The 23,363-nt window shown below is 36.5% G+C and overlaps 4 protein-coding genes across 9 annotated transcripts; 2 read left to right on the top strand and 2 right to left on the bottom strand.

Moving 5' to 3' along the window:
• Positions 1-476: 476 nt before the first annotated feature.
• LOC118343717 (glutathione S-transferase T3-like) lies at positions 477-1,476 on the bottom strand. Its single transcript, XM_035694790.1, has 2 exons — positions 1,039-1,476; positions 477-956 (listed from the first exon to the last, which is right to left on the bottom strand). Exons 1-2 carry the CDS (start codon positions 1,474-1,476, stop codon positions 477-479), a joined length of 918 nt encoding a protein of 305 aa, XP_035550683.1.
• A 2,499-nt stretch (positions 1,477-3,975) lies between these two features.
• Positions 3,976-5,548, top strand: LOC108979568. The gene has a single exon (XM_035694711.1). The coding sequence runs from the start codon at positions 4,200-4,202 to the stop codon at positions 4,698-4,700; it is 501 nt and encodes a 166-aa protein (XP_035550604.1). The 5' UTR covers positions 3,976-4,199; the 3' UTR covers positions 4,701-5,548.
• A 4,023-nt stretch (positions 5,549-9,571) lies between these two features.
• Positions 9,572-15,895, top strand: LOC108979572 (alpha/beta hydrolase domain-containing protein 17C-like). 5 transcript variants are annotated; one of them, XR_001994217.2, is made up of 8 exons: positions 9,572-10,113; positions 11,839-11,875; positions 12,196-12,432; positions 12,516-12,563; positions 13,099-13,561; positions 13,858-13,898; positions 13,995-14,091; positions 15,723-15,895. XR_001994217.2 is itself a non-coding variant. In XM_018950274.2 (5 exons), the coding sequence occupies exons 1-5, from the start codon at positions 9,803-9,805 to the stop codon at positions 13,495-13,497; spliced, it is 1,032 nt and encodes a 343-aa protein (XP_018805819.1). In that variant the 5' UTR covers positions 9,572-9,802; the 3' UTR covers positions 13,498-13,742. The 5 variants fall into 5 exon arrangements, 1 of the variants encoding a protein (XP_018805819.1); XR_001994214.2 differs by lacking the exon at positions 15,723-15,895 and adding an exon at positions 14,336-14,862; XR_001994215.2 differs by lacking the exon at positions 15,723-15,895 and adding an exon at positions 14,336-14,862 and having other exon boundaries at positions 13,819-13,898.
• On the bottom strand, positions 15,007-23,120 carry LOC108979570 (chloroplastic group IIA intron splicing facilitator CRS1, chloroplastic). 2 transcript variants are annotated; one of them, XM_018950273.2, is made up of 8 exons: positions 22,291-23,120; positions 21,042-21,573; positions 19,693-19,823; positions 18,799-19,149; positions 18,560-18,716; positions 17,360-17,652; positions 17,171-17,230; positions 15,007-15,501 (listed from the first exon to the last, which is right to left on the bottom strand). In XM_018950273.2, exons 1-8 carry the CDS (start codon positions 23,041-23,043, stop codon positions 15,460-15,462), a joined length of 2,319 nt encoding a protein of 772 aa, XP_018805818.2. In that variant the 5' UTR covers positions 23,044-23,120; the 3' UTR covers positions 15,007-15,459. The 2 variants fall into 2 exon arrangements, with proteins under 2 accessions (XP_018805818.2, XP_035550602.1); XM_035694709.1 differs by lacking the exon at positions 15,007-15,501 and adding an exon at positions 15,933-16,462.
• Between the last annotated feature and the right edge of the window lie 243 nt (positions 23,121-23,363).

The raw sequence follows: 23,363 nt of genomic DNA, 5'->3' as shown, positions 1-23,363 counted from the left end.
GATTGGCTATAACACTCTCTATAATAATAAAATATTATTATTTTTTATTTTTATATTTTTATAATTAATTTTTATTTTTTAATTAATTATATTTTCATAACCTCCTATAATCTTTAACAATTATATTCATTTTCATTTTCATAATCCAATAAACAAAATTTAATCACACGATATCAATATTATCAAAATAATTACATCGATCTTCAATGCAACCAAGCCAATTCTTACAAACATCATCACCAACTAATGCAAAATAAGAGTAATGAATAGGGTGGTAACTAACATATAAAACAATGAACATCACACCCATATTTGTGATCCAAAATAACAAAAAATCACAAAATAGCATAGGCTACAACCCAAAACTCCCCACCAACAAAAGGCTACACATCTTCAAAAGATGAAGATTGAGATGGAGATGAAAATCGCTTCCTTGATTTCTCAAAAACCTCTTTTTGAAGATTCAAGAAATACTCTCATTGCATTCCATTCATGCCAGCAAGATCTATCTTCATTATCTCTATATCAATCTTCCTATTCTCCGTATCATTTCTCCTTTTTTTCTCCACTAGTAATTGAGCCCTATCAACATCCAATTTACTAGTCGCTTGTCTTCTTTCAGACATGAAAACAGCTCTATCATTTGTCATGCAAGTTAAGGCCTCAACAAATTCTGCATCGTAAGATTCTGCAGCCTTCCTTTTTCTCTCCCTTTCTTTCTCAGCCTTCTTGCCTGGAGGCCTTTCAAAAATGACCTCTACGTTGTCATCTATCGTGTCGTCTCCTAGTGGAGTCGACTCTGCCATAGCAGGGCGTTTCCCATGTGGTTTCCTTTTAGTTGACAACATGGACACGTGTTGCTGCCATTTTGGTTGGTGTCTCAATAGACACCAACAATGTTCCATGTTGTATGTGGCCTTCTCAGTCTCTCTGTACATGATTTTAGCTCTTTCAATCTAAATATGCGAATGTAACAAAAATGTGAGATTAGAATTTTAGCAAGAAAATTTAAAATGAAATTTAGTTAGAAATTCATACCTTATCCTGCTCTGTCGCACCACTTGGATGCAGAGATTCTACTTGAGCCACAGCAGCACAAAATTTATTTGTGCATTTTTGGATCACCGACCATCGATTGGTCAATGACCCCCCAGAACGATTTGCCATGCTAGTATTTTTATGCTCATTGTAATAATTGCTAATTCTCTTCCACATTTGAGAATATTTTTTATCTGTCCCCCGTATAGCATCCATGCTAATATTGAGCCAAGCCGACAAGAGGAGATTGTCCTCCTCTACGGTGAAAGACACACCTCGTTGTGTTTTCTTACTAGGTGGCCTTTTTTCACCTTCCAATAGTGTTGCTTGGAGTCCAACATTATCATGGCTACTAGCCATTACGGTTGTGGATCTCCCTTGTTTACCACTTTGCAATAGAGTGGTAAAGAAAGGATCTTCATCAAATGTGGTGTCCATCCTTGATTCAAGTATAATTATAACAAATTAGGACTAGACTCATAAACACTGCTACTGAACAACAATCACAATCTCAAGTATTCACACATAATCTCATGCAAGCAAGTCTAATCAAACAATTGCTTAAAAGACAATACTTGATTTCAAAAAAACACATAATCTATATGCTTATATAGATGGGAAAACTGCAGTGAGGTGGGAGAAGCCTAATAAAATATTGATACCATTTACTCGATGTCTAGTCTGCATGGTGCCAATCTCTTCCTAATACCTCATCATGGTGTCTTGAACTCACTTTTAGTTCATATATATATATATATATATATATATATATATATATATATAGACTGTATATGCAGAGAGGTGGGATGAGTTTAAATCTTATAATTAAACAATATATTAGTTTTGAGCGCACAACTAATATGCTTATATAGATGGGAAGAACATATAAATATGTAAAATGTAAGAAAAGGAGAAGCCTAATAAAATATAGTTGCAACTGTTGAAACAAGTGTAATGGGTTTAAAAATGCAGTGAGGTGGGAGCATGACATTTCAGAGAAGAGTTTTAAAACTGCAGTGAGGTGGGATGAGTTTTAAATCATAGTTTTAAAACTGTCTGCCATAGAGGATCAATATTGATACCATTTAAGGATTCTAGTCTGCATTGCAAATCAGAGAGGTTGCTTCTGCCCTATTGCTTCTGCCCTTTCAATTGTTTTAGTTTTATTGGCACCATAATCTTATAACTAAACAATATATTAGTTTTAGTTCTTTGCCTTTCAATTGTACTAATTTGTTTAATTTTTCTAACATTTTTTATGGTTATTACAAGATGGTAAAACAGAAAAGATGACTCAAAGATGTTATCCTAGTTCTTTTATAGTTACAACACTTGTGATCCTAGTTCTTTTGCTGACATATTTGGGTTCTGCCTCCTCAAATCCTAGTTCTTTTATTGGTTCTCTCCGCCTAAGGATTTGCCTACTCTCTCACAATTGCAGATACTATGCTTCCAGGATACAGTTCGATATCTTCTAGTCTCTAAGTGTTCTGTATTTTTTTTCCCTCTAGACTTCTGCATCTAGAAAGAACATAGTTCTTGCTGAACATGGTCCGTTAAGGATAGAAAGTTGCATATAATTTCCATCATAGCTCCAAGATTTAAAATTCTCCAAACGAAACACTCTGGTGTGCTTCTAGTACTTACTAAAAGTCCTCTCCTAAGTATTGACTTGAGTCTATAGCTTTCTTAGCCTGTAGGATTGTTCTCAACATCAGGGGAATTCAAGAAGCTCAGCCTTAGCTCCAAATAATTCAATCGATTATTTGACCCAAATCAGTTCAGTTCAGTGCTGATCAATATATTATAGTCCAATGATAATATATTTAAATTTGCCCCAACATATCTTCCTACATCAAGTTCAGTTCTGGTTTCTTTGACCCAAATCAGAAAAATGAAAAATGCCCCTTAATTCAAGCTCACCTTCCATTACAGTGAGACGAAAGTGACAAGGAATTTCAGCATGAAAGTGAATAAAACACACACATGAAAGTGACAAGGAGCCGTCTAAGTTGAACATTATTATTCGATAAAACACACACAAAAACCAGGCATGAAAACAGAGGAAGTGCAGCACGGCCAAATCACACCATCATTAAAGACAAGCGAGACCGAAGAAACTACCCGAGCGTACAAAATCAAACCCAAACATCAACAAAATCAAACCCAAACAATAAAATCAAGAGTAGAATCACAGCTAGGGCTTCGAATCAAACCCAAACAACATCAACAAAATCAACAAAATCAAACCCAAACAATAAAAATCAATAGTAAAATCAAGGTTAGGGTTTAGAATCTTACCGTGTGCTTGTCGTGGTGGAGAAACGCTGTTGCGGTGCAGTGCTGGAGAGTGCCGTCGCAGGAGAGAATGGTTGCGGGAGAAGAGAAATGGGGAAGAAGAGAAAGAGGGAAGAAGAGAAAAAAAAAAACTAGAAGAAAAGAAAGAAGGAAGAGACGCGGGAGAGGGAAGAAGAGAAGAAGAGAAAAAAAAAATAGAAGAAGGAAACGGGGAAGAGACGCGAGAGAGAAATCCAGGAAGAAGAGAAGGAAGAAACGCGCGAGAGGGAAGAAGAGAAGAAGAAAGAGAAAAGGAACGCGGGAGAGGGCTGAAATTAATAAATTATACATTTGGAGGTGGAACAGTACTTTTTATCTTTGAAGAAAAGTATGAATTTACTGTAGATAATATTTAAGATGAAAAATCTTTAACTAATTTAATGTGGGTCAATTTTAGATAAAATTATTTAAATTTAGAGATAAAAAATTATTTGAAAAAGTCAATACCAATGCTCTTACATCCGAAAAGAAACTGCATTTGGAATTAATAATAGAGAAACCGATGAAGCTGAATCAAGCATATGCCACGTGGAAGCATTTGGAATAGATGGGATTGGGTAACGTAATTGTCCCGACTAGACGCATAACGGTATTATTGACTGTCCAATATATATTTTCTCCCCTTTTCTTCCTTGTCCTTCTTATAAACCCCCTCACTGCCATTCTTCCCAGTCACCCCCCCAACCCAACCCCAATCTAGAAAATCCAATTCACAGCTCAATTTCTTCAGTCTAAAGAAGAAAATTATGCCCTCAGATCTCACTCTCTTCCCCTAACAAGCAACACCCAATTGCCAAACAAAATCAAGCTAAGAGTTCCATCCAATGGCTACCTTACAGAAATTCAAGCTCCTGGCGACTCAGTGCTCCGTAGCGGCTGCAAGCCCGTCGCGGAGCCCAGCCATACAGCTCCGCCGCCGCAAGACCCTCCGCATGCTCCTCTACCGCAACGATCACCGTGGAGGGTTCTTTTCCCGAGACGACTTGCCGGAGCTCCGAGTGGATCCCAATCGTACGCTGCAGGAAAAGAAGAAAAAGAAGGAGAAGAAGAAGAAGAAGAACGAGGAGGTTCGGATCCGGCACAAGCTGAAGGACCTGTTCGTGTCCTCGCCACCGCTTGAGGATAGGGTTTCGGATAAGAGATTCGAAAAAGAAGAAGCAGAAGAACGAGCAGTCGGGTTGTTACTGGCAAGCGGGAGTAGTGATGGTGGAAGCCCCGCTCCTCGTCGTGGGGGAAACGGAGGAGCCGGTTCTTTTACGACGACGTTCCGGTATAGATTGCTCAGAAGAGCTTGGCGACCCGTACTCGTCTCGATCGCAGAGTAGCAGCAGAAAGCAACGAAATGTACGGATTTTTTTCCGTTAATTTCCTTCCTTTTATTTTTATTTTTTTGTCTTTTTTGGAAAAATCTGTGTATATTTTGTTGGTTTGCTAACGAGCACGGCCATCTGCTATCTTGAGCGTCTGATGGAGGCGTAAAGTCCTGAACCTATTCCGCTAGAAAATGGAGCAGGAACGTGGGAGGTGGCCTGGACAGGACAGGCGCCTCTTACAGTAAAAGTTTTAGGAAAAAAATGAAAAATCTGGAAATCATGGGTCTTAAAAGTGGTTCTGTTTTGGTGTTGGGAACTTGGGGGTGGCCGTGTGGGGTTGGGTTTATGAGGGTGGTGGCCATGGATGATGATGACAAGGTCAAGACAAAGGACACCATGAGGGAGGTGGCCTGGACAGGATAGGCGCCTCTTACAGTAAAAGTTTTAGGAAAAAAATGAAAAATCTGGGAAATCATTGGTCTTAAAAGTGGTTCTGTTTTGTTGTTAGGGATGGCCGTGTGGGGTTGGGTTTATGAGGGTGGTGGCCATGGATGATGATGACAAGGTCAAGACAAAGGACACCATGAACAAATTAATTAGTTCTTAATAAAATCTGAAAAGCTGCATGCTAGCTTCTCCAAACTCCAATATTGCAACTTAATTAGCTTCCATGCGTTGCTGTTCAGAGATTTTCCCATAACAAACTAGTTTGTGTTTCTGTTTTGGCCATTAGAGAACCCATTGATATCGATCATCATGTTAACCCATATATGAATTACAGATGGCTGTACTTGCAATGCATAATTTCGACATCCCTTGAAGCATTCAAGGGATAATAAACAAAAAGAAAGTCCCACATATATTGCTCCACCCAAAAAGCTGCCCTTTAGGCCTCCGGAGTCCGGACCCCCCATCCCCAAAATGCGGGTGCATGGTGCATTCCTTCTTGTACACCTTGACTTCTTTTACATGCATTTAGCGGACACCAGGAATAATGATCTTGCTCTTTAAACAAACGTAAAGGTTGCTATATATGGCTAAGCATTGATTGAATCTGGCCCATAAAAAGATTCCCATAAAAAGTAGACTTAGGCAACTCGTATGAGTTCTAACTTCAGTTTAATTTTAAACTAAATCTAGTCTCAAAATACTTGATTCTTAAATTATTAAATTCATCTCAACTTAAAATTTTTTAAAATGTGAGATTCACAATATTTTTTAATTCAATACTTCTTTATATGTGGAACTCATAATTTTTTTTAACTTTTTATAAATACATCTAAACTTATCTTAACATCCAAACACATTTAAATTCATCTTAAGTAAATTTTATAAAATTTATTCTATCATATTAATTCACTACTATTCATAAAAAATTCAATTCCACTCAACATTCAAATTTAAGAATAACAATAATAATGATAAATAAATTAATAATAGACTAATGATGGTTCGATATCGCATTGGGCTTGCTTGTTGCAAAAAGTAACAGGGGACCATGACTAATCAGACTGGGTAGCTCACTTATTAGACTATAACCAAATTCTGAGGGAAAAAGCAGCTGAGAATTCATCTGGCCCAACTCAATGTGCAAGGATCGTATGCCATATGGTCCAAGCCTTTTTTTTGTTTTATCTTGTCTTTGTAATGAACATGCTCCGTGTTCTTTGGTGCAGCTTTCTCCACCACGGTATTAAGCAAAATTGATCGGTATGTCCAAGTTTATGAATCTTGTCTTTAAAACCACTAATAGCCATGCTCTTCGAAGAATTTGAGCTTCTTCAGCATTAATTAGTCTTAAGTTTTTCAATAATTTCTTCACATGCTAGCTTGATCTGCTTTGGGATTTCTTGGATAAGTTGTCAGTTCATCAATGATTAATCAGGTTTCCTTCCATTCACAAAACCCTGCAACATACGAGAATGAGACTTGATCTCTCTCTCTCTCTCTCTCTCTCTTACCGCTGTAAAATGGTATGCATTTAGTAACTACTAACAACTAAAGATGCTTTTGAGATTTTCAGTAGAAAGTGACCGAATTCATGACTTTTTGTATGGAACTGACGTTTATGGACTTCAATGGTTTAGAGTGAAAAAAAGAGAGAGAGACATTAGATTGGAGCCAAACTCACTAAAAACTATGCCCACATGATAAGAATTTGGCTAGTTGGGTCCCGCCCCTGCAGAAGTGATTTGTAGGTATAGGTTGTGATCAATTGATGTTGAAAAGGAGCATTTGATGGCCCATCTAATCTAATATATATATATAGGCAGGTCATGTCTCTCTCTAAATTTGTAGTACTATTTTCTCATTTCCCACCTTATAGTTGGATAGTCGCAAATCCTATACTCCTTAAATGACCTTTTGGGAGTCTAAGCTTTTAATGCATGACTAAAGATCAGGTTCCATTTTGATGCTACTTTGATTTTGAGCCTAAGGTGTATAGGGGGAGATGAAGAGGGATGGGGATGGCCTAGCTAGATTAGGTTCCTTTTTTATGCTACTTTGTTCACAGATTGAAACTCGCAGGTATACCAAAATTTGATGTTTTTGGAAGCAATTTGTACATGTTTTTTTAAAAATCAACATCGACTCACAGCCTATGAACATAGGAAGTAAGGTTTTCAGACTTTTATTATTATTATTATCATTATTATTATTATTATTATTATTATTATTATTATATATAAAAGCATTCTCATTAGTTTGGCCAAATTCATCTTTAAAATTTAGCCAATATCACACTTCTTTATATTTACCTATTTCATTTAAATTCAATCCCCACATTAGATTATCTATTCATTCACTATATAATAATAAAATATTATTAAATTAATAATTTTTTATTTAATTTATTTTTATCACATTTTGTAGTTTTACCAATTAAATGTTAATAATAATTATATTCTAATTAAACTAATATTAAAAATCATATTTTTAAAAGTCATTTAATACTAATAACAAAAAATATTTGATTAAACTCATCTAAAATTCTATCAAAATTTCTTAATTACAAACCAAATTATATTTTTACTTAGAATGAGAAATTAATATTTTAATGTTTGATTAATCAACAGTAGTCTTTTATATTTGACCAAACACTATAACTAAAATTTAAATTATTTGATATATGTCCAACTCAATATAAGATCTTTTTGACATAAATTATCTAAATTTTGACTATCGTTATTCTCAGTTGGCCAAGCGTATGAGGATGTCCTAAGAAAATATGAGGTGCACCGTGCAACACGAGAATTTCTCAAAAGTTATCCATCTTATTGCTACTCTCGCTCAAGCCCGCCTAATTGCAATGTTTTGATGGGATAAGATTTTCAGAATATGAACTATTCATATTCTGTCACTGTCAGCATCACTAGTTCATACGACTAGCCAAGTAAATTAACCTTAATAATCCTATTACTCATGTTATTGCAAATATGGTCTCGTTTGTATTCGTAACTCATTTCAATCAATCTCAATTCATCTCATTTTATTATTATAATTTTTTTAAATTTTTACATAAAATATAATAAATAATTTAATTTTTTAAAATTTTAAAATAATTTTTCTAAATTTTCACATAAAATATAATAAATAATTTAACTTTTATTCTAATATTTATAAACTATCTCAATCTATCTCAACTCATCTCTAAATCTAAATCACTACTAATTAGTCTCCCACGTATTTGTGGGAAGTTAAGTTTTTTTTCTATTCTCTTTCTTCCCTGATTTACTCAGAGTCACATGATCTGTCCAGCTTACAGTCCAAAACAGCGAACCCAGAAAAATTTTTGCATGAAAATGACCACTAAATTGATTCTGGAAGTCAAAAGTCGGAAAAGGTATTAGGAAACTCAATTTTCTGATGGAACCAAACAAAGAATAAGTGTAAATAAATTTTCTTAAGTTCATCATATATATATATATATTTATATAAGAGTTATTTTATCCATTTGTCTACACAATATATTATTGTTGTTTTAATTTTTTTATTCCTGTTAAACTAATTGAGTTCTTCTACTCATCATTCCTATATTATATACTTATTAAAAAAAATTAAAAAAAATAAATAATAAATTAAATATATGATATAAAAATAATAAAGAGAATTATTCTATATATTAAGACATTAATAAATGGACGAAAGATATATCGTAGGTGGACGGGTTAGGTAAAGGCAATCGACTGTGTATCCATACCCATATGATCTTGCCGACACCCCCTACGTGGCACGTACACAGTTCGTTATAGATTGGCTGTACAGATTCTCTCTCTCGTACGACCAAACTTTCATTCATTTTCCAAGTCATATGTGATATGTCCAACTTCAATTATTTAGTTTATAAAAAAAGTTAGAAAATTTGATGCCATCCTTTATTTTTTGGGTCCTTCTATAGGAATCGAGGATGAGCGTGGACAAAATTTACCGATGTGCATTTCATAATTTTTTTTAAATATTAAGAAAAAATAGACATTTCACATCATTTTTCTTATATTTTATCGTTGATTTTGGCCTAATTTAAGTCCTGAGAATATTTTTAGAATATTTTATTATTATCTATTATTTTATTATTATTATTTATATATTTTGAACCACTAATAATTATTATTTTTTTATTACTATTTATATCATACTCGAGAATAATTTACTACCCAAAAGCAACCTGTGATAAGGTTTTTTTTTTATAAAAAAAAATATTTTTTTATATATCGTAAATTTATTTATTTATTTTTTAAAAGGAGTGTTCAATAATTGTAAGATTATAAATATGAAATATCCTTTAATTTTTGTAATAGACGGCCATTTTTTACTCTTGTTGTATAGAATATGCATACGCAGATACGCTATACAGATAAATCAGAATAGGATTAGAAAAATAATATTAAATCAGAATCGGGCGACAATGTCCAACCGAACCGAACTGTCTCACTCTCCCACTTCAACGTTTGAAAAATAGGTTCCTCGGCGGAAGTACGACACGCCGCTCCTTTCGACCAGACCACGCGCCACCAGTCCCTTTAGCTTCCCGCCTTTTGTCCTCTGTCTCTCTCTAGGTGCCTGATCTGAGGGGTTTTGGGCTTTATGAGTCTGTAGCCGTCGATGATAACAGAATGGGCGGAGTCACGTCTTCAATCGCTGCCAAGTTCGCCTTCTTCCCACCGAGCCCTCCGTCATACACTGTGATAGAGGACGACACGCGTGGAGACCGATTTTATATTCCCGAGGCCCCGAGGAGGGACGGCGTCAAGGTGGATGTCCTCAAGCTCCGGAACCGTAAAGGAAACGACATCGTGGCCATCCACGTCGAGAATCACAAGGCATCGGCCACTTTGCTCTACTCCCACGGGAATGCCGCTGATTTGGGACAGATGTTCGAGCTCTTTGTCGAACTCAGCATTCGGCTTCGCGTCAATCTCATGGGGTGATTTATCTCTGTGCTCTTTTTTTCTTTTGAAAAAACGAACTGTCTTTGTTCTTGTTTCTATATACTTTTTCTTTCTGAGCTGAAATCTGGGTTTTGAGCTATGGGTTTCTTCTTCGTTTGAGCCTTGAGGTATATGTTTGCCTTGATTTCTGGGTTTAAGCTTGATGGGTGTTGCTTAGTTTGGTGAATTCTTCTTAGAATTGCCCTTGTGGTCTTTGATGTGTAACCTTAACGCTGATGGTTCTGCTTTAAACCGCACCGATTTAGAAGAGGAATGGTTTGTTACTCGTAGCACATTTGAAGGAGAAAGTTGACAAGTTTGGTGATAGCTTTAGTTCAAGGACAGGGTATGATGGAATCTGGCACAGCAGAGTAGGCGTTATAATCGGAATTAAGGCTGTCTAGGCATATTCTCAATTTGTCGAGATCAACGAATACTCTTCGTCTCTACTTATCAAAAAAATGAAAAATGAATACTCTTCGTCTGTTCCTGATCTGACAGGATATCTCCTCTGGTGAATATTCTGTTTGCCCCACAATTTAGTTAGAAAGAGATACCTGTTTACCCAACTAAACGTTGGCATAAACTTGTCCCCATGAAGACTAGAGAAGCCTAACCCCTAGCTACTTTTATGCTTATTATAAATATGTGGAGAAAGATTTTATTTTTTTCTTTTAAATAAATAAGTAGGGTGGTGAAACAAAGATTATTTGTATGCACTTGTGGGTTGCAGATACTGATGATGATACTTAAAAGAAATAGATAATGCCCGTAAGTTTCTTATTTTTCAGATAACAGAATTAATAAGTTCTCCGCTTTTGTGCTTGGTTTTAATAAACACCATATCGAAGAAAAAAACTTGACAACTAATTATAGTGCTGATGTTTCAAAATCTTACCCAGAGAGTATCTGATCCAATAATTTTTTGGTCGAAATGCTTCTATTTTCCCTTCAAAGCTGAAGTTATTTGGTAGAAATGCTTAAAGACATCTCTCTTTTGGATGTGTAAGCTTCTGGAATTTCTGCTTGTTGCTAATTAATAGTAACAGAAATCATGGTTCAATGTTGTTTTGTTATTAGTTATTAGCAGCTACAAATTCTGGATTTTCCGCACTACATCAAGGATTTTATTTTTTGCCTGTAATATCTCTCTGTGGGGCATTTTCCGTTTCTGTTCAGTATGTTGACCATGTGATCTCACGTAATTGCTTCCCTAGCTGCCTAGTGTAGAAGTTATCAAACACGGAGATTCAAATAATTTATTGTAAATTATGCTTCATTTCAGTTTAGTGGAAAATTGGACCTTATCAAAGAAACTCTGTGACTTGGCAGTAGCTAATGTAATATGGAAGGGGTCGTTACTCGTTAGGCCCCACAGCGAAGTTAAACCATACTTTTGAAGAATTTTGATCTTTATTTTGCTCTTTCATGAGCTTCTTGCACCTTGCGTCCCTGTTTGATGATATCTGCTCTGATATAACATCTGCAATGGATTTATTTCAAATTGCTTCAAATGATACAAAAAAAAAAAAAAAAATTCATTTGGATTATTAGAGCTACATTAGTTTGAAGATGCAGACTGGAGATATCTTATCAATTAAAAATGCTGAAAGTAAAAGAGAAGTGAACTGTCCTTTGATGGTACAATTTCTTTCGAACTCTTATAATATATAGCCCTCATTTGGATTGATTTAATGACCCTTCTTCCATGTCTTCTGCAGGTACGATTACTCTGGCTATGGACAATCAACTGGGAAGGTTGGATGCTAGCTTCCTATTCCTAGTTTTTTATAAATGGGGAAAAGGTTTTTATTACTTGCTTATATCAACTCTAGCAGTTATATATATATTGTTGTGCATTTATGGAGTACTTAGATATCTTATTATTGAAAAGTACATGTAATGTGTACATGTGATGTCGGTTCAAGTTAATGTAGGACCTACTCAACATTTATTACTTGGTAGAATGCTGCACTTGAACGAGTCTGGCTAATTTTTTGTATTAGTTTCATGGATATTGTTATATTCCTTACAATAATCCTCCTAATATGACAGCCACTCGTTTTCTTTTGAAACAGCCATCTGAATGTAATACATATGCAGACATTGATGCAGCATATAAATGTCTCAAGGAGAAGTATGGTGTTAAAGATGAACAATTAGTATTATATGGTCAGTCTGTCGGTAGTGGGCCCACTCTTGATCTTGCTTCGAGAATACCAAAGTTAAGTGGAGTAGTTTTGCATAGCCCAATTCTGTCTGGGCTGAGAGTCTTGTACCCAGTTAAACGGACATACTGGTTTGATATCTTTAAGGTAGCTGCAGAACATTGTGCCTATTGCATTTACCTGTTTCATTTGGTAGATTGTCACTAATGTTCTTTTGTTTTAACTTTTAGAATATAGACAAAATTGGTATCGTGAGCTGTCCTGTTCTCGTTATACATGTAAGTAATACTTCATTTTTATTTTCTGTCTAGTCTTGCTCTTTAATTGAACTGTAATCATCTTCTCTCTCTCTCTCAATGTTTGTGGTTGGTGGAGTGTGTGGGAGTAAATGGCAAAACTTCCTTATGCATACACAAAAGAACCGTACAATCTGAAGAACTGATTATTTTAAAGCTATTCTGGACCCACTACCATAGCAATTCAAATCCATCTGACCACCTGCCTCTGCCAAGTTTTTTGCGTATGTACTGAACTATTAAAGGGATCCTTCGTGATGCTCTACTAATGGTTGGAGCCATTCTTCATGATAATCAAACATGAAGCATTTTGGTTTCTTTATACGCTTCATACTATTGACTATGCTCTAGTTGGGGTTGGCCAGAGTAGCTGTTTTAAGACGTGGTTTTGTTTGCCCAAGTGATGATATTTCATTCCAGTTATTCTGCTTTCAAGAATAAGCAATCCAAAATCCTGTTTTCTTTTCCCAAATATAGTTACCGTAATTAATCGTACACATATCATATTCGTGTTCAGGGGACTGCAGATGAAGTTGTGGATTGGTCCCATGGGAAGCAGCTTTGGGAGCTTTCCAAGGAAAAGTTCGAACCATTGTGGTTAAGTGGAGGTGGACATTGCAACCTTGAGCTTTACCCGGAGTTCATTAGACATCTGAAGAAGTTTGTACGGGCAGTTGCCAAAATGAAAGCAACCACAAATGGTTCTCATAAAACTGCAGTAGAATCTGATGCTCAGAGCAGACCATCTGAAACTAGAACTACAGATAAATTTGAATTGGGCCCGGATCTCCAAGAAGCTTCTAGAAACAGTTTAGATAGCCGACTCGAGAAGTCTAGAAAGTCAAACAAGCCTGAAAAGTCTCGCATGAGCACTGACCTTGTTGACAGGTTTAGAAGAAAGGGCTTAGTCTGGTGACTAATTTACACGCACAGGCTCACAGCAATTAAATAAATAATGGAGCTAATATATACCTGGGAAGGTAATTTACTCTCAATCCTGATTATGTTTACTCTCAATCCTGATTATGTAAAGATGTGTCAATTCCAATATGGAATAATATAACCAAGGTGAGAGTGTTCCTTCACGTAAATATGTATATTTTTTCAAAAAAATCTCTGTATATATGCTCAGAAATGGAGACGATCTTGCAAATTTGAATTCTTTTTGTCTTTTATAACATCAACAGCTTCTTTTGAACGCTAAAATCAGGTAGTTTCAGTCATTTTCTTTCTTTAGTCTCAGTTGATAACGTAATTGTCCGTGGCATTCTACTAGGGTGAGGGAACTGGAAATCTACCGGTGTTATCAATCTTTTGGTAAATCCATCTATATGTTTCCTTTTCATTTCTATTGCTTCAGTTCTTGTTAGGGGTTGGGCTTGTTTTGAAGTCTTCTGTTGGATCGTATCATAGGATTTGGGAATTGTAAGTCAACTGGCTGAGCTGCATTTGGCCATTCGAAGTGTTAGCAAATGAAATTGCCAGAATGTGGAAGGGCAATGACAACTTGGTGAGAACTTGATTATTGCGTGCCTCCTTTTTTTCGACTTAAATACATATCTATGAAATGATAAGTCTGATGGGATCATGGATTGGTTATGGATACTTGGTTCGCTGTGCCACCACGGCCCGGTGGCTGAGCAATCACAATTAGCTGTCTCTTGATTTTCTGAATTTTTTTTTTTTTAAATAATGATGGAATTGGGATTTGCGGTTTTATGAGAATGCTCTTGGCTTTCTTACGGCTTTTGTAGGTGTGCATTGCCTTTTCGTTTACTTATAGCTGATTGAGATGATTAGATGGTGCGTCTCTCTGAAAAATGGGAAACTGAGCAAGTGCTATGAGATTTGAAGCCAACGTTCTCTCAGATCAAATTATCACAAATCACTGAAGTAAGATAGGAAGAGAACAAGTTATACTTTAATAATGGTTTGACAATAATTGCTGTAAACATTCCCAGAAAATTATCGGGGTTTACAGGATTTGAGCCAAAGTTCTCTCACAGACGAAACCGTCAGTCCCAAAATCAGGCAAACTGGCCTGTAATGAATAGGATAATCGATATATTATAGAGACTATAATATATGAAGTTTTGCAGCATGTTTAAGCCACCCTTACATCTTGACGCACATTAAATTTATCTATGTGATTTCAGAACACCATGAAACACAGTTTGAACAAATGAAATCCAACTAGCACCACATTTTGAAGTCTACCTCCAAGTAAATATTGAGACTGCTCTTTCTCTCTCTCAGAAAAGAAGTATAAGCTTAGTGTGTCTAATTCTAATAGGTTGGCCAAAACTTTTCAAGTTCATGGCAACCGTGGAACCCCTTTCAATCAGGAAAATCTTCTACTTCAATAGATAAATAAGTATTTTTGAAAATGTGAAACATGGACAAAATATTAAGGCTACAGACAATGTAAAGCACGTCAATCTTGCCATCTTGGTAAATTGTATATTTTGGTTTACTTATTAATCATTTTGAGGGACACCATAAACCCCAAGGATATATATTCTTTTTACAGGACTTCCAAGAGGTCGCCATTCTAGTACTACTCTCGCCCAAGCACGCTTGCATAAATGCCAAGGAAATAAACTGCCTATCTGATTTGTTTAAACTTTCGAGAATCCTCTGCAACCCAAATGCGGGACTGATCTGGGAACTTAATCTTGGTACTTGCCATCAACTTATGGCATGGGGCTAATAAGTAAAAGGCTAAGATCTCTATGAAGAAATAATTGAGTACAGGTTAAAGCCTTACTTGCAAACTAATGAAGCCCAGCAGATGCAGAATTCCCCTTGCATGCGATATTTACATCCTTCATTCCTTAAATAAACTGAACGTGTAAGAGGAACCATGGCATGCTAAACTTCAGTCTCTTTGATAAATGGACTTGCTTTGCTGCAGATCTTCCTGCAAAATTATTAGCTAAAAAGTGAACCCAATTTTCTACCTGTAGCGTTAACCAATTAGACAATCAATGAAATAAATTAGACATGTTGGAGTAAGTAGAAACTGTGGTATATCAATGAGAAAACACACAAAGCTTGCTTCATTTAGGATGTTTCCAAGCTTCTTCTTCTTCTTCTTTTTTAAATTTATATACGAGTAATATATTATTTTTTTATTGGCAGTGGGTGCCCAAGATCAAAATCCCGACTAATCCTGGGGGGGTGCACAGGCCCTCGACAAGGAGTTTCCGTAATTCAAAGTTCTCCCAATCCGATGGACCCTAGAAATATTTTGTACCCAACAGGATTCAAACCTTACTTCTGGAGGTGCTTGGGGAGGTTGGCGGATTTGCTTGCATTTGCTCATGGTTCCCACCAGTGGAATAGGGAGGCTTCGGTGGCGGATTTGCTTGCATTTGCTCATGGTTCCCACCAGTGGAATATCCAATTCACTAGGGATAACTATCATTTCAGAATTTTTCAACTTACTATACTCCTCAAGAGTATACGGCATAGGGTGATGGGGGGAGGGGGATGATCTCAGTTAATAGGGAGGCTTCGGTGGCGGATTTGATTGCATTTGCTCATGGTTCCCACCAGTGGATATCCAATTCACTAGGGATAACCATGACTGAGAATTGTCTATCGTTTCAAAATTTTTCAACTTACTATACTCCTCAAGAAGTATAACGGCATAGGGTGATAGGATACAGTGGAGGTCCATTGGCAGCAAGAAGTTCATAGTCAAGGCATATTATAAAATATTAGCTTCACAAGATAATGTATCTTTCCCGTGGAAAAGCATTTGGAAGTCTTGCGTACCTTCCAAAGTGGCTTTCTTTGTGTGGACTGCTGGCCTTGGGAACATTTTAACCATAGACAACTTAAGGAAGAGGGGACTCATTGTGATGAATTGGTGCTATCTGTGCAAAAATCATGGAGAATCAGTAGACCATCTATTATTGCATTGTGAGGTGACAAGAGCGTTGTGGAATGGGATATTTAGTAGAGTGGATGTTGCTTGGGTTATGTCGTCAAAAGTGGTTGATCTGCTTGCTTGTTGGAAGGGTATTCAAGGCTGTTCCCAGGTGGCGGCAGTATGGAAGATGATCCCGTTATTGCATTATGTGGTGTATTTGCTCGGAAAAGAATGCGTGGTGCTATGAAGATAGGGAGCGAACAATGGCAAAGCTTCAGAATTTTTTCTACACACATTAATCCTATGGTTTTCAGCCATTGTGCTTAATGGAAACAATGTGCATGATTTCTTATCTTTAATTTAGTGCCTTTAGAATGTATTTAGGCACTCTTCTATATACCCTCTGTGTACATGGGCTATGTCTATTTTCATTCATATCAATAAAATTTACTTCTTACTTATAAAAAAAACAGAAAACCTTACTTCTGGAGGGAGCATACCACTAAGATCAAGGTCTTTACCACTTGAGCCAACCCCTAGGGGTTATAAGTAATATAAAATTTTATTGAGTCATATAAATAGGCCTTGCTCAAGAACACATGGAGTATACATTTAGGATGTTTCCAAGCTAATTAAAAACTACTTTGGAAAGGTGCAAGTACTAAAAAAAGAAAGAAAAAGATGCAAGTATAAGCTTAGGTTTCAAGATTACCAATTTGCATTTCAAATCCATGATTGCCTGCTGTCTTTGATAAGCAAAAAACTTCAACGACTAAGACAAAAGAAAACGTTCAAGTCAGAGTCACTAAACACATGATGACATGAGGATTCAGGACTAAAAAAAAAAACTTGCAGAGGCGGGGAGATGGTGAAGTATTGACAAAACAAGATCTTCACTTACCCCAATTCTCTGCATCTCAAGGGATTTATGTAATGCTTCTCTCTTAGTTAGAAGATTCTCGGGCACCCGTTTTAGGGGCCTTCTGTAGTTCTTCCCACGGTAAAGAATTATAGCATGACCTTCTTTTAGCTTTTTTACTGAAACTAGTACTCCTCCGCTTTCTGCTTCCAGGAATTTAGCAGTATAAACGACTTGTTGAAACAATCTCTGCTTTGTGATCACCTTGACTACTTCTCTGTACTTCCAGTGCTGATGCAGGCCCTCTATTACACCATCAAAAACCCCACGCCTGCCTGAAGCCAAGATTAAACACAATATGCGTGAGCAGAAGATTCAAATTATGTCCCTTCATTACTTACTTTAATAGCATATCCAAGAGTAGGTTAAATATTTCAAGCAAATGTAAGCAAACATCTTGATTAGACAGAGTTCCAAAGACAGGCTTTATGATCTCAAACTTTTCACGATTGTTTTATGTTTATTGTGATTTCACATACTCAAATAGTGGTATTAATATATACAGATAAACTAAGAATAGATTCTATTGAGTTAGTTGAGCTATCTGCTTACAAATCACAGCTCCGAAAGTAACTTCACTAATAAGACAAGAAGAACCATTATTAAAAAGCAAAGGAACTTGCACATCAAAAGTTGCTGGAAGATCTAGGGACATTTTTCATCACTAATGCACTGCGGGTCGCTCCAGCAATCATCTCAATTTGAAAACATCTCTTTTGGAACAGGAAGGTCCACTAAGAAGGAGTCCACTGTCTATGGCAGTTATTACTGAGCTAAGGATGTCGATATCAGCTATTGAAAGGTGAGTTTTTAGTGCAGAAGTAACAAGATACATGAACAGCTCACAAGGTTACTCATCAATATAAAATAACATATTAGAAACAGGAACATGTGTCTGCTATTAACCAATCAGAAACAGAATTATTATTATCCAATCAGCAATTCTAACACTACAGAGTAAACTTTATTTCCGATCTTGATATTGGACTAATCTAAAAACACCTAACCAACAATACAGATTTCTTTGTAAAACAAAACTTCTCCTGTAAGATGCTTGACTTGAAAGAAAGACAAAAAGAAAAAAAAAATAACAAACAAACAAGACTCCCCTTTCTGACTCTTCTTTCTTTTTCATCATAGGATAGATCTAATATGCATCTAGACAAGTAAGCTCTTCCTTACCCAGCTCTAAACATCTATCCATCTTGAGTCCTATCTTCTGGAAACATTCTCTCTCCTCCTCCGTTATCATTTCTCGGTCTGCGTCCATCTCAGTAGGCGCCCATCCACCAGTCAACTTTGACAATTTCTTCGTTGACTTATCTATCTTTATGTTAAGCTGCCATAACCACAATGGATCTTTCAAATAGCAGTGTAATGCGATAAGACGACAGGGAAATGAAATCCACAAGGACCCTTACAATGAAAAGTTTGCGCTCTTGCTCTCTTAGTTCCCTCTCCAATCTTTGTTTTTCGGCTTCCAATTTGATATCAACCTCTGTATTTCCTATTTCCAGGTCACTGAACTCAGTTTGGATATACTTGGATTCTGATAAAGTGCCGGACGAGCTAGTGTTTTCTGTTGATCCATTATCCATACAGACAGCTTCAATTGCTTTCACCCGTGCACCTTCTTCATGAAGTTGGTATTTTTTGAGCTCAGTTTCTCTCTCGGCTATTAAATTTGCAACTCTATGGGGAAGGAAATCCTTGCCTCTATAAAGTATTATTAGAAACTTATTACGCAGCAAAAGAACTCCGCCTGTAAGATGCTGCAACAGTATTCAATGTTCAAATACATGCATATCCATGGTTATTAGGCATAGACAAGCATAGATAGTCAGCATCACATGCATAGATTATGGATGTACGTGCAGAGGCAAGCACAGCTAACCTTTGAGGCACAGCAACCAACCCCATGATCCTTCCAGAAAACCAAACTTCTAAATTCAAGTCTAACGGCCACCAGTACAGGTTTCTTGTGCTCAGATCACCGTAGAACTATTCTAACAGCTACCACATCCCATGCAGCAGTGCTGTGGTGATTTAAGCACAAAAGACAAGAATCAGCAACTATGGTGTTTAGACAAGGAGGATATTCATGTGAGGCCCGTGAGGGAGATCAAGAGGTAGGCCACCAAGCCTCAAAAGGTCACCATTAATATTCACCTACTGTTACCTGAAGATGACAAGCATGGCAAAGCCTGCCAATATAGGCAGACTTTGCCTTTTTGTACAAGGATCAACAGGAATGCTAGCATGTCATGGTATGAATATGCCTTACCACCCAAAAGTCTATATTCTATTCAACTTGCCTTGAGTTCCAATGCCACTTCCTCGTTGTTCATATTCGGGACTCCCCACTTCAGAGAAATCTTCACAATAAGACTTTTCTCCCACAGTTTTAAGATGGACGCAGATAAGCCTTGAAGTTTTCGGTTTTTCCCTTTAAAAAAATAGTAAAACTGAAATTAAAGTCTTGTGTACACAGACATCTGCATGCACACCACTAGCATGGCAAAGCTTCAGAACCTAATAATTGTCTTTATGATTTCAAAGTGATGTGCCTAAAATAGACTCATACTGATCATTCTCCAACTTTTATAAACATTAATATTGATTTATTATCTTCAGGCTAGGTATAAACATGAAAGGCGTAGACTATAAGCCATGCTTGCTCAAAATTTAAACCCACGTTATTTTGGATAAGTACGTGTCTAAAAAGATAAATGAGATTACTAACCATTCAATGCAGAATACACTAAATCGGGTTGTGGACGCTACATAAGAATCCACCACATGCTAAATTGAAGATATCCAGGAGATATCCAAACTCGATCAAACACTTAACGATCCAGTGATTTTTCTATAATCCAGTTAAATTAATAGCTTTACCAACTCACAATACAAGTATAACTGAAAAAAATTATACAAGTATAATTGAAAAAAATTATACAAGAATAAGGTTTCCAGTGTTCTAATAAGCCATTGAGATTCAGATTAATTGGAGCTGTTCATCATATATAAAATGAATACAGGCGAAATTTTAAAACCTAAGTACCACAAAGTCTCAGTGTATAATAAAATTTGAAAAAAAAAACTTCATTGCATGTGAAGGGCTGATTCAATATTATTCTGCTCCAAACTCGAGAACATAATCAGCAGTTAGGGAAGTTTCTGAATATAAATTCCATCTACAGAAAAGATTTTGAGAGCAGGAAGCTTCTGACAATAAAATCTAGCATCTGCTTAACATATGCCATCACCCTATAAAACAGATCTTATATATCAAAGAAAAGCCCAGTGACCTCAAGTTGTATCCAAAAATTATTGCTCACAACAAATTGATATAATAACAGCATTACTAAACGCTATTTAGGACAATAACACAAGCAAGTCATCATAAATGATTGTATAAGACTTATACAACAATAGTTGTCTCCAAAAATTTATTTCTCATCTTAGAAAATGATAATGATGATTGCCATACACAAGTAAATAACATTTGTAATAAATAACACGTTTTCCTAATTTATTCTTTCTTTTTTTTATTAGTATATTTCTACTTTTCTTTTATTATCAATATTATATTGTGAAATAATATGTTTCCAGAAATTCATATCTTCTAGGGAAAACTGACATGCAATGGTAAGCGAGGTAATACCAAGAACAAAATGAGTAGGTAAAGGGTGAGCAAGCTTCCTCAAGTATGTCAATTCGTCATTTGTCAGCTTTGCTCTGGCACGAGGTGGACAAAGTCTAAATGGAGGCCTATATCCAGGAACCACTTCAGGAAGTAAATCTGCATCTACGGGCAAAGGCTTGTCCATCCACCAATCAAGGTAACGAGGTCCCAAGCCATCTAATAATCTCTCTGTTTCTCTCACATAAAGTGATCCACTCACTGGTTGGTAATTCAAATCCCCTTTTGAAGAGATTCCAGGAGGCAAATTTGCCCCCTCACTTTCACTTCTACACATCTTTTCATCTACACCATTTTCATTGGAGTTAGGTAGAGAAATTTCATAGTTTCTTTCCCACTTCGGCAGACCAGTTTCATAATAAGGTGCTGCTTGACTGCCAGCAAGCCTAGCACGTGTCTTTAAAATGTTCTTTGAAGTCGGCTGATAACTGCACCCTCGATAGACAACAAGAGTATCTTTTTGACTCCAAACAACCAAGCCTCCAGTCTTGATCTGTTTTTTTTTTTTCAAAAATGAATTATAAAAGCAACCATCAGAACCAATATACAGAAAACAACAATTATAGAACTTATATGAAATTAAATATAATATGTGTAAGCAGCATTACAAGGAATAGAAAATTTCAAACTACCATGAAACTACCATGAAATCCATATGTAGTATTAATTTATCAAAAAAATCACCTAACTTGGACCTCTTAACAGAGTCTGCTGAACAATAACATATGTTTAAACTTTAAACAAGAAGGCATGTTCCATTTGCGCAACAACCAGAGAATGTTCCAGCTAATTTTCTAAGCCTTTTTTTTGTTTTCCTTCTTGGCAAAACCAAAGAATGTTTAATGGTACGTAGAATGACCTCAGATGACCCTCATTAGCATCTCAATTCCAGCTTGTGTCATGTTCTAAATCAACAGTCTTTTCCCCCTTACGAAAGACGTTAGTATTCCATGTGGCGGCAGTTTTCATTCCATCCGAAGTACCCAACTAATTATCAAATAACTACATAGACATTTCAATCCTTTTTGTTTTTATATTCAAACATAGCCATTTCAATCAGTCCCCCCAAAATATTCTCTTTTTCTTTTCCTTTTGTACCCATAGATAGGTTCCAAGTGAACACGGCACATTTTTTGTCCTCTGCAAGTGAACCCAGTACATTATATTTTTTTAACTTAACGAAAAAAAAAAGAAAAAAAAAAAAAGGAACCTCGACGATTTCTCGAGCTCTATCCAAATTCTTGCACAAAGGGATATCAAATTTCAACATGGCAAGCTCATTCCTCCTCCAGATCGTTCTAATCTCATCAACTACACCCTGAGTCACCCCAGCTTTCTTAACCTTCACCCATCGCCTCATCCTAGCGGCCTCACCCCTCAGCCTCTCGAGCAACGCCTTGTCAAGCTTCAATTCCGCCTCAGTCACCGCCTTTTCCTTCTTCATCCTCCGAAGAGCGAACCCCACGTCCCTCTCCCAAGGCATTTTCCTTCCGTATCTCGACCCGTCATCTTCCCCAAGTTGTTCCAAGCAATCCCCAAATCCAAATTTACCAGAATCCTTTTGGGTTTCATCTGAATCTTCGTTCATTCGAAGCTTTTCGATGCTCCTGACGATCTTGTTCACCGCTCTTTCCCCTCTCACGCCAATTTTCTCAGTCAGCGCTTTATCGGACTTTTCGACTCTGGCATTGTTTAAGTTCTTTTTGCTGTTGGGTTTAGAGAGGTCAAGAAGCTCATGGGGTGGGAGAAGAAGGGGGCCATTCATCCACGGAGCTGTGGGCATCTTAACAGCGGCATCGGATTGCGAAAGAGGTTGCTTTAAAGAGAGAGAGAACTCTGGGTTGTTGGCGATTGTGGGATTGGAGGAGGGAGTGTGTTTGGGGGTTTGGGGAGGTTTCGGGTTTAATGAGGATGAGATGGTGAGGTACGAGTGGGAGGGGAAACGAAAGAGAGTTGCCGGCATGGGTGGGTGAGTGAGTGGTGGTGGAGCTTTCGCGCAACTGATGGAGATTTTGGGCTCGCTTTCTTCAGTTTCCAACTCTGTTTGGATTAGGAGCAGCAGATATCCTATTTATTCGTTGCCTTTTTAACTGTCAGCGATCTGGACTCTAATTATTTCAAATATAAAATAACTTCTATAAATAAAACTATTTCAAATATAAAATAATATAATTAAGGCCTTATTATACACTTCAGGTGAGATATTTTTATAATATTATTTTTATTTTAAAATTTAAAATATTTATTATATTTTATGTGAAAATTTAAAAAATTATAATTATT

The sequence above is a fragment of the Juglans regia genome, chromosome 10 (assembly GCF_001411555.2).
Source record: "Juglans regia cultivar Chandler chromosome 10, Walnut 2.0, whole genome shotgun sequence".
In the NCBI taxonomy this organism is placed as follows: Eukaryota; Viridiplantae; Streptophyta; class Magnoliopsida; order Fagales; family Juglandaceae; genus Juglans; species Juglans regia.
This window is presented reverse-complemented; position numbering and strand designations above follow the sequence as displayed.